This window comes from Aplysia californica, unplaced genomic scaffold (assembly GCF_000002075.1).
Source record: "Aplysia californica isolate F4 #8 unplaced genomic scaffold, AplCal3.0 scaffold00002, whole genome shotgun sequence".
In the NCBI taxonomy this organism is placed as follows: Eukaryota; Metazoa; Mollusca; class Gastropoda; order Aplysiida; family Aplysiidae; genus Aplysia; species Aplysia californica.
Window position 1 is genome coordinate 3,282,340 of NW_004797272.1, and position 11,466 is coordinate 3,293,805.

At 39.3% G+C, this 11,466-nt stretch overlaps 2 protein-coding genes across 2 annotated transcripts in view; one reads left to right on the forward strand and one right to left on the reverse strand.

Moving 5' to 3' along the window:
- LOC101860213 (TM2 domain-containing protein CG11103) overlaps positions 1 to 1,579 on the reverse strand; it is a 15,613-nt gene extending 14,034 nt beyond the window's left edge. Inside the window, exon 1 of the mRNA XM_005089015.3 lies at positions 1,373 to 1,579. Coding sequence (XP_005089072.1) covers positions 1,373 to 1,518 — 146 coding nt within the window. The 5' untranslated portion in view covers positions 1,519 to 1,579. The remainder of the gene's footprint in view (positions 1 to 1,372) is intronic.
- A 180-nt stretch (positions 1,580 to 1,759) lies between these two features.
- LOC101860456 (tubulin-folding cofactor B) lies at positions 1,760 to 9,790 on the forward strand (the record flags this gene model as incomplete). Its single annotated transcript, XM_005089016.2, is given in 2 exon segments — positions 1,760 to 1,935; positions 6,242 to 9,790. A coding segment is annotated over 1 exon segment (738 nt). The 3' UTR covers positions 7,071 to 9,790.
- Positions 9,791 to 11,466: the final 1,676 nt, after the last annotated feature.

Here is an 11,466-nt window from a genome sequence, read left to right on the forward strand (position 1 = left end):
TATAATTTACTAGATTCTAGATCTATTACCCATCCAATGAAACGCGAACACTTTATTTCAATAACACAGACTTGCAAAGTATGAAGGATCCCCGATACCCCACACGGCCTGCACCAACTCGCGCTTTGCAGAGAGCTATAATCAAAATTCTGAAATTTGCTTCCATGTTTTTGTCCTCTTCCTCCGAGTGTATCTTTTTAAAAAAATCAATAATCCCCTCCCCTATTCCGTAGTCCTAAACTTCGCAAGGCCGTTACCCCCACCAAAGACCGTCTTCGCTCACACGATGCCGCATTTATTTAAGATGCGAATGCGCGCAGGGTCACTGACCGGTCACGATGGCAAGCCAGACAATCTAAAAATCGGACGACGCTTGTATTTTCTTTTCTTTTTTCCCACAAGTGACAGCACAGAGACGAGTCCGAGTGTTGAATAAATTTTATTTGCGCTGCAACACAGCGTTTACTTTGCACAACCTGCATTGTAACAAATATCCCGTTATCAATATCAGACTACCGCTGGCAAACTTCTCGGTGGTAACAAAAGCGAAAGTAGATCTTGAACTTGATTTTCCGTATCGAGCCTCGGTGTCACATACACTTCCGCCATAGCCGCCTCTTCGCGTGAAAGTGAAACATACTCTCGACGGTGACAAGCTGAGCGAATATAATATCACAATCGCGACCGGCAAAAATGAACTTACTGACCTTATCGGACTTGGTTTTCAAATATTCCAGTTCCATGATACTGAAACTATTTTGACAAAAGATGGGACTTGAGATAATTAGGTTTACTCGACCCAGCTGAATCTCGTATTTTTCGCATTCCAGGATGCCTATTTTTTCATGAAAAGTCGTATTCGCGTATTTTCGGCCACAAATCGTACTAAAATACGTAAAATCGTACTGGTTGGCATCTCTGTTGTAGGCTAGATCTACTGATAAAACATCGATGCCGAATGTTTATATCAGTATCGATATCCAGTAGTCTTTGCTTGTGTGATTTAGACTAGATCTAGATATCTAGATCTAGATCTAGAATCTAGTGCTAGATATATCTAGATCTAGATCTAGATCTAGTGCTAGATATCTAGATCTAGAACTAACGGGTCTAACGCGGGACCGCAATTGTCAGGACACTACAGTACAGGTACAGGAGTGCCCAATTTGAATTGGAACGGGAAGGCAATTTCCAAAGAGCGACGTAAATGTAGCAACTGCGAGAAAAATAAAAGAAACGGATGACAGTGTCAACGCTGAAAAGGTAAAACAACAACAATACACAAACTACATTCGGGGCGCCGTGAACATAGCCTGCGCAAACTAAGTGAACGTTGTTGTCACAATGAGTGTCACTGCGATTACAAACTTACAGGTAAGAGCACATAACAAGAGGCGTTTTGGGGTCATATGTGTAGCCAGTTGATTCATCCATAAGGTATCTGTCTTCTTCACAGAAACTCAAAACAATCAAAACACTCAAGCCGGTAAAATACAACACAACCAAGTGCCTCATCATGCAACTCTCGAGATCGTCTTTCCTTTCATTTCTACGGGTGGTGTTTTGGCACTTCCGCTTTCAAGGAAAAGGCATGCAATATCATACTATATCAGAGTTTCGCACAAACATAGAGATCGTAACAAGTGTTTTATAATCTTTTCCTGTATAAATTTGTCATCAGATTACTTAACTATACTATTTAAAGTTTTAATATTTATCTTAAATTTAATTTTGAATAAATTTCTCATTATATTTACTAAACCTTCGAAAACAAATAAAGGGAGACAGGGAATTCCCATTTTCACTCATGGTTGTGATTAGCAACTTGCCGTTATCGTGGTGAATCACGCACTATCATTCATCATTCAGCGGTTTCCAGTTTCCGTCATCCGTTTTCTTCTGTGCGAAGAGTGAGTTTCACCAACAGTTCGACAGGTACTTCCGTAAAATAATAAATTGTTTATTCACCAGTCTTCACCAAATCAGATTCTCTTACTCTTGCACTTGCTCACCGGTGACAGAACTTCCTGTCGTCCACATTCCATAATTCCATGCCTATAAATTATAGATGTTAGTTGTCAAACTTCAACTTAATTTACAATGATTCAGTTAGTCAGCATACTATTAATATGATGAATAACAAATCACGCAACTGTTCTTGAACGTCATGTAGATCTAGATCTAGTCAACTGGAGAAATTGGAAGCGATCCACCCCTTATTCTATTCTATAGTAGACTATAGGCCTACCCTACCCTAATAGTAGAAGGTCGTAAACACAGCCACGCGGGCACTCACGGCCTTCTGAGCGCGTGGTATAGGTGAAATTGGGGTAATCCCGATCGCTGTTTCTTTGCTCTTTCGCTATAAAACACCAAATGCCGTACACCATGTAAAAGTTCAGCTTTTCCTTGTTACAATGGTGGTGTGTAAGTTGTTTATATAGATATATATAAATATGTCCGATTATTGGAAGCTGGAGAATCGCCGAGGAAAGCGAACCCCCTCGCGGTCGGAATGCATGGCCGGCCAGTTCAAAAATTGACACTCGTGCATTCAAATGCTTCGCGGAACGAGGGATGATTAAATACCGTCTTTTCATTGGCGGAGAACTGTAGAGCTTTAAACGGACTTTCCCGTATGTATAGCCTTTGGCGTTTAAATAGAATGCTTTTAAAAATACTGTCTAAATGTTTAAAGATCACTTGTAACACAAAATATGTAAAATACCGGCTTAAAAAAGTATGAATTAAAAGATCAGTTCATTTTCTATTACAATAAAGTAATCAACTTGGAATTTTTTTTTATCGATCCTTCCGCTAGACTCGGAAAGCATGTGACCCCGCCCGCGGGATACAACAGTATAGAGCCGACTCGCTCGCCGCGGGGCCGGTGCGGCGCCGGCCAGGTCAACGCTCTGTGTTTTTGTCAAAATAACGACAAATCATCGTGTTCGAGGTGATAAAATACTGATTTGTAATGATCTCACCGTCTTAAAAAAATTAGGCTCCGTATATTTGTTATAGAGTGATTGTACTCTGTTAATGTGGAGATGCTTAGTGCACTTGGTACTCTCTAATTGTCTGTCAAACATGGGGTTGCAGCCAGTGATTGACTTAAAAATTAAACAAATTTGATCAAATTTTAAACAACTACCATTTTCTTAAAAATTGACTGAGAGGTTTAAGAATGGTATGAAAATGCTCAGTGGATATAGGCCTTTCAAATGGAACAGATAAATTTGGCATACACCTACTTCGAAAATTTAGTTTCTGGTACCTACTAATAGGAATGATATGCGACTGAACGTAGAACGACGCAAACTATTTTTTGGCAAAGCGGCCACCCTTGTGTGACATCAGACCGGGATACCCTTCTGATCACGTGACTACATGATCTAAACATAGCCAGCCGCATGGCACCACAGATCATGTATACACCTACCTTTGCACGACGTTTGGTGCCATGTTTTTTGTCCAGGAGACGTACCGGTAATGTGATATGATGCAGTGCTCTGATGATGCTGCTGCTTATCTCTTCTGGACATTGTTTATTGGGCCCGAGAGGGGGGTTGGGATCTCTGGGCGTATTTACGGCAATTTTGGTGCACTTGTCTTTGCATTTACTTACAAGTTCCATGTTTCAATTTCAAGCATGAGCGTTCTTACTGTTCTGAGCATCAACGATCTAAGCGATCTTCTATCACCAAAGCATGGCTGACATGCTGCAGTTAGTCGCAAGTGTGAAATTTTACAGTGCGAAACACATTGATACAGATAATAGGTCAAGCCACTGACTCAACATGTCGTTCCATGCAGTACCTCCAAAGATCGTGTAGTGTATTAGTGTAGTAGTAAGTAGAGAATCTTTGGTAACTCCAAGGCCTTATAAATTTAGTTTGTAGAGATCCCAGAAAGTGATGACATCACATTACTAAAATTAGCAGCCGATCAGGAAGATGCGTCGTTCTACGTTTAGTCGCATGTGGAATTAAGTAAATTCACAAAAATAATTTTTGTGACTGTTTTTAAAGTGCCATTTGTTCTCCACACTCTAAAAAACGTTAAAATAGTGCCGTAAGATAGTCTTAAATGGGTTTGGATTTTTTCTATAAATTTACCGGTGGCCTTTTGACCCTGACAACTCTGTCAGCTTTTTTACTTGACTTCCGTTTTTGTTTCCGATTTTGTGTTTAATTTTCAATAGAGTTAGGCCGGGACCACTTCTCCCGAAGAGTGCTCGCTATTCTCACCACCCTCAGGTGTGCTAACATACAGTAGACCTAAAGTCTATAGCACAGACACACACAGAACAGCACAGAGAATAACTTAATAAAAGTTGTAGAGATAAGTTTCAGGTTTAGTTTTTTTAATGGGCCCGGTGAAGACCATTTCACTCCATGAACAGCGAACAACAGTGGGGGGGGGGGGGAGCAATCTAGATTTATCAAGGACCTTACAACAAATGGACCCTCTTCTCTCTCTTTGCGGCACCTTACGCAGCATGCCCAGTGGAACATACAAAATGGTGCCAACTATGGTCACCCAGTGCAAACTGCGGTTTTTTCTTTACAAAGGATACTAGGCTTGGGCAGTGGGCTGCGGTATGGGAGGGGTGCAAAAAAGAGGGGTGAAGGTGGTGGGGCGGGCCTCGGAGAGTAAGATGGAGAAAGAAAAAATTAGAGAGAGAGAGGGGAAAAGTTTTTTAAAAAGAGAGAGAGAGAGAGAGGGGGGGGTTAGAGAAAGAGAGAAAGTGTGTGTGTGTGTGAGAAAGAGAACGAGAAAAGGGGCTATCTGATATGGACTGTCTATGAACTTTACTTTATGTTTTGATCTCCATGTTGACTATCTATCGTGAAACGCAGCCTACAAGTAATTTTTAAGATCAAGAAAGGCGGTGGGTCAGAGGTTAGGGGGAGGGGTAGGGGTGGAGAATCTCCTTCCCCCCCCCCCCCCCCCCCCCAGTTGTCTTGCCAAGTGACAGAAGATTATTTAACAGACTGGATAGTGAATCTTACAAGATCCTGCTACAAGGATTTAATTTGTTATTAAAACATACCACAAAGTACAAAGTATTGAATTTGACACAATGATTGCATAATTCAAGGGAAGTGCCATTACTAGCTTTCATGTGTTATAGTGAACGTATTATTCGTTGTTAGGTCTAGAAAGCATATAGGTAAAATGCCTTCACTTAAGATAGCCAAGACCTTCACACAAGAACATTATAGAGCAAAAGAGAGCCAAAATCAGCTTTAACTGATTGCTTATAACTATGCCTTTGTCTATGAATTATTGAGCACAGTAATTTTACACTTTTCCCACTTGGCTCGGAGCCTTCGGAGATGGACGTTAAACTTGGAGGTCTCGCCTCTTAAATCACCTATAGTGTTGATAGGGACGTTATACTTGACACCATTTCACCATTTTCACCGCCAAGTGTGTCAACAGATATATATATATATATATATATATATGGAAAGTGAGGGAGCCAAACAAAACTTTCCCACTCCGTCCTTCAGTTTCTCAATCAAGCCTGCCATCATCTCTCTCTCTTTCTCTCTCTCTCTCTCTCTCTCTCTCTCTCTCTCTCTCTCTCTCTCTCTCTCTCTCTCTCTCTCTCTCTCTCTCTCTCTCTCTCTCTCTTTCTTTCTTTCTCTGTCTCTCTCTCTCTCTCCCTCTCCCTCTCCCTCTCCCCCTCCCCCTCCCCCTCCCCCTCCCTCTCTCTCTCTCTTATATTGTAGTAAAAACCAATGTTAAGACCAAGAGAGGCCAGTGCAGAAATATTTATTGTGTGTGTGTCTGTAAGAGAGAGAGAGAGTGTGTGTATGTGTGCGTAAGAAAGAGAGAGAGAGAGGATGTGTGAGGTTGTGTATGTTTTAATGTGTTTGAGAAAAAGACAGTGAGTTAGTATGTGTGTACGGGGTGGGGGGGGGGGGGGGGATTGGTTAGAAACTGAGTGGAGGGGTGGGTCACAGCAGTAGGCTCAAAATATAGCTTCACAAGTGAAGAGATTTCATTTATGGCCCCTAAAAGTCAAAGGTACCTCAACTCCAGTGGTACATCTCTGTATACCCCTGACATGAAGGTACACTGTGTGTACAATTTATGAAAGTATTAAATTGTTTAGAATTTGGTGGCATTTTTTTAAACTTGTGATTTCTTAAAATGGCTGTACTGCATTGTATGCTTACATGAACACAAAAAGACTTGTCTTTCTAATTTGATTTGTTGTATTTTTCAGATCTGCGGAGTGGCTTCAAATTCAAATCGTGAGTGGGAGAGGGAATTCTGTTCCGACTTACAAGTGTCCTGGTCATTAAAAGAAGACAAGGATGGCAGCCCCAGTTTCAGTGTCTTCCAACCCAGTGGTGTCCGTACTAGTTACGAGCACTGCTAATCCCTTCGGAGTGGAGAGGAGGTTTGAAAGAGGGATGAACATCTCAACATTGAAATCTAAGTTGGAATTAGTTACTGGTGCTTTTGCCCAAACCATGAAACTGTCTGTTTTGAACTCTGAGAACAAACTCATTTGCCAACTAGATAATGATGATGCCCTCCTTGGATCTTACCCAGTTGATGATGGAATGACTCTGCATGCAGAAGACTCAAATTTGAAAGCAGATGAATACAGTGATACATCAAAAGTTGAGAAATTTGAAATTTCCGAGGATGAGTACAAGAAAAGAACTGATAGTGTAAGAGCTTTTAAGGAAAGAAATAGGTTGGGACGTTTCAATGAAGAATTGGTGCAGAAAAAGGAAGAAGAGCTGAAACTGAAGGAGCAAGCTGAAGATGAAAAGGCTGCAAGTTTGAAAGTAAATGATCGTTGTGAAGTGCGAGTGTCAGGACAACCGAGTCGAAGGGGAGTGGTGAAATATGTGGGCAAGACAGAGTTCAAACCTGGAACCTGGGTGGGAGTGCACTATGATGAACCCCACGGAAAGAATGATGGAAGTGTTGGTGGAAAGAGGTACTTCGAGTGTCCTCCAAAGTATGGAGGTTTTGTTCGGCCATCCAATATTGAAGTTGGAGACTTCCCAGAAGAGGGTTTTGATGATGATGAAATGTGATTTAGTTGTTTGTTTCCAATAGTTAATTTATGGTTTTCTAAAGCAAAATCCCACACCAGATGTGTATCTTTCATTGAGTATATTTTTTTTTTCACAATCTTGTTTCAATACCAAAAAAAATTAATTTAAAGTGTTTCCATTGAAATGTGTTCTGCAATATGGGCTTGAGCTTATGTACCATGTACATTCATTGCATCATTACAAGTTACATTTGCACTTCAGCAAGCATTAGAACAAAGTTGTTAGTTCTGTATGTAGGCCTACAGATACTTTAACTCACTTTTCATAAGATTGCAGGTTTGGAGGTTCAAGCCTCAGCTTGGTCCAATGCTGTGTCCTTGGGAAAGGTACTTTACACGAATTTCCTATTTAGTTCGGTCCCTTTGGAGATGGGCATTAATAAACTCATCATAGGTTCTGCTTCTTAAATATCCTTCCACTTCCACTCGTTTTGATAGAAGCATTAAACCAATACCTTTTCTCCAATTTTTTTTCTCCACTTTTCAGTCTTACACATATTATGTGATTGTTTGATCTTTCTTTACAAATTATAGAAAGTTTTGAGTCAGTTTCAGCTTAAAAATTTCAGTTTCAGATTCATAATTCTTTTTTGTATTTTCTTTAAGGATTACTTTCTTTAAATTTTGGTGTTTCCTTTTTGTGCATTCTTGCCCAGATTAGAACAGAAACTGGATTTTTTTAGTTCCAATAATTTCCTGTTTCTGAATTAAAAGTACCGGGTAACTTGAAGTTAGGTTAGACTTTCTATTCATTAAAATCTAATTTTCTTCAGCAATGTCTAAACATCTAGTTTTTTTCATTGCCTTTAAAATGAAGCCTACTACTACTCGTTTTTTTTGCGGTCTAACTTTGTGAGAAAGAAGTAGGGCCTACTGTATGGTCCTTATCTGATCACCATTTTAATTGTCTTGTGTTGAACTTCAAAGAATGTCTCCCAAATTGTTGCTCTTGCATTGTTTCTCAGAATTATTTATCAGGTTGTGCGCAAGGTTTAAAGTATGCCTCGAATGTTTTTGTTGAGAAATGTCACATTCTATTATTTTTCTCTTTTGTATTGCTCATAGTTAAGTCTTAAACTTAAATGCTCCATATTGTTTTGGTATGTTTTAAGGCAAACATCGTCATGGTCCCAAACAGTGAAGCATAAGTAGTATAAGGGTTACTCTTAATGAGTTGTTGTTTGGGAAATTTAAATTACGACTCAGTGTTTTGTATATTTTAGGGCACATTGGCCGTATGTTGGGGTTTTTTTTCAGGTTTAGGTGACGTTGAGTCATACTTTTTATATTTTTCTGTGGTTCGCAATGAATGCTGAAATTTTCAAAGATGTTTTTCGTTCTTTGTGATACTCTGATACTGAACTTTTCATTTGGAGCTTGTGACCTTGAAGAAGTAAGTCTGGGTATGAATTACTTCTTCCTCAAGTCTAAAATGCAGAAGTGGCATAAATATTGTTGCATGGCATAAACGTTGCTGCATCTTGTTCTACCATCAAATTGATTTCAAATGTTTCTGGTGTACTTCAGTTGTGCTTTTTATGAGGAATTTTGAAGATCAAGAGGCTGTGCTTTATACACACAATCTAGATTGTCCTTTCTCGTCTCTGTATTTGCATAGAGGCATAGCGTTTTGTTTTTCCTGATGAAATGTGGAAAAATTATTTTCTCCAACCTTCATGCCACTTGGTGGTATTTGTTGCTAATCCACCAGATGCCGCTGCAAAGTCTCTGTACAATGATGGGCACAGCGCCAGTTCAGGAAATCCCAGTTCATCATGAAATAAACTGTGTTGATTATTATGGGATTTTCTTTTAAAGGACACTTTTGATTTTATGTGCTGAGGCACGTCTTGCTGAAAAAAAATATAAAGTTACATTGCCACTTTTTTTTTTACTTTCATCTTCATAGTCTGCAGTAATGTACAGTATTGAAATCCTACTTTACAGGGTAAGCTGATTTTGTTAGTAAAATTTGTCAGGTACCGGTACACAGATGCTTAGAAGAAAGAAAATGATGACCTTATTTTGTGTAAGAGGGGGCGCTTTGTTAGCTCAGTTGGTATCATGCTGAAATACAGAGCGAATGACCCTGGTTTAAATCCCAGACTGAGCGTTTTTTAACTCAGGTTATATTCTGGAGTTTTCAAGGCTCTCAAGCCATTTGGCTCAGTCCTATCAGATGGATGAGATTCGGAGGTCCCGCCTCTTAAAAAGATCTAACCTAATGATTTTGATAGCGATAGGGGATTTATTTCTATACACTTACTTTTCACGGTTTAACAGGTAACTCTTTAACACTAAAGACACTAGTACTAGTTCTAGTAGTGTCTGAACCATGTATATTGCTCTATATTGCTCTTGTGTGTTGGTTCCACTTGTAAGTTGTTTCATGTGCTTCTTAGCAAACAGCTTTCTTGATCAGAATAGCACTTCACAGACAAAGCAACGGTCAAGTCACTCTATGTCAGAGGATGCACTGTCCATATTTCTATATATATATAGAACCATTGTACCGGTACTCTTACTGAATGCTTTATCATGTATTGTCATCAGGATATGGCAAAATGACATATTGCCAGTTTTGCTTGATCTGCTGGTGTGTTCATTTGCCACCTTTTAGGAACTGTGGTTTGGGAGATGCTTTCGCAATGTTATGTAATTTGCCATTCCTGTGTAATTAAAAAAGTTCCTATTACAGTTTTCAGTTGTGTTTTTATCTATGTTTTTGTTAAGTAGAAATGAAATTTGTATATGGATGTCTCAAAACCTTGTTGTTTTTTTGTTAGTTTTTAATTTAAAAAGGTTCTCTGTGTGGACTGACACTGTTTTGTTGTGCGTTATTTGTTCTCAATTTCAAACTTACATTTGATGTACCGGTAGGCTATCCTAGAAAGGTTTTTCACCTTCTTTTCTGGTTCTAGTTTGATTGTTTTAACTTACTGATTAAGTGACCTGACTGACTACATCATCTCAGAGCCTTTGTCTTTAGATTTAGAATAGAAATTCAGCTCATGAAGAAAGCTGCATAATTGTATATATCTCTGTATAGAAAATCTCAGATACCATTGAACTGTATAAACATCAGAAATATAACGATATGATACTTTTCAGTCTTTTTAAGAGAAGTTGTCCACACTCTGGATGAGGAGCAAGTAGCCTGTTAAATTCATGAACATAATGTCTTTCGTAACCATCAGCCGCCCCCCGCGGCGGTGCCACTGATTGAAGTGTCTTTAGGCCATTCCCAAAGGGAGGACATTTCTCGTTCTAATGCACCGTAGAATTGTAAATGGGCTGATCCAACAATGTCATTCTCATAACTGTGTCTGAACTACAACAGGGAACTGCTGCTTTTTCTTTTCTAATCTTTACTATCATCATTTTCCCCTACTTCTTTTGTATGTTTCTCACGCTCTTGTGACCCGCTATTTCCAGGGGTGCCTTGATAGTCGAAGCAGACTTTGTGCTGTTGAAGCTAGAGAGGTGAGCAGAGTAAGTCTGATTCCCTATAAGGACTTCTCTGTTGACATCCACCCCTTGGTGCTCATATGACCTTATGTAGTTTGAGCGCCGTAAAACCTCTACTAAAGCTAACTAACCATCAGCCAAGCATTGTCACTTTTACTTTTAATGTACTGCACATAGGTCTGCTAATATGTGTCAGGACACAGTTGAATCAGGTGCTCGCCAATGTTTGTACATGTGGAGTTATTGGTATCATTTTAAAGCTTGCTCATTTGTCTTGCTTTTGTTGAAAAAAAACCCTCAACTATCACGAATAAAAGTCGAGATTTTGAGATTGATGAAGGAGGTGGGGATCACCTGGTTTCAGATATATGTAAAATTAGCGAGAAAATGGCTGCCAAAGTTTGGCAACTTCCAAAGCTTGAGATTCCTTAGACACTGAAAATTTATATTTTTTGTGTCTTAAAATAAACATTTTTCAGTTAAGTCCATTACAGAAATGTGTTTTTAAATGGACTTTAAAAGTGTTGAGTCTAAAAACAGAAATTCTATAAAATTTGTCAAATGTACAGAAACACGCCAGTTTCTTCGATTTCATTATTTTGACGAGCACCTGATTTCACCACAATGCCTCACATATAGTCACTTTTAAGGACAAACGGGCTAACTCAGGTTTCGGGGGTTTCCAGAAATCTTGACCTACACCAAAAGTGGGCATTGCCCTACCTATAGGAGAAGTTTAGCTTCATTGGTGCGTATTTGGTTATAGAGAAAACTCTCCTTGTCTTTTAAAGAAGTGAGCGCTTTATTGGCTGCTTACAGTTACACTGTATGCTTCCAGGAAGCCAAAAATGTTTCCTAGTGTTATAGTGTCTGCTGGGGTAATAATATTTAGAGCTTGCTGTTGAGCT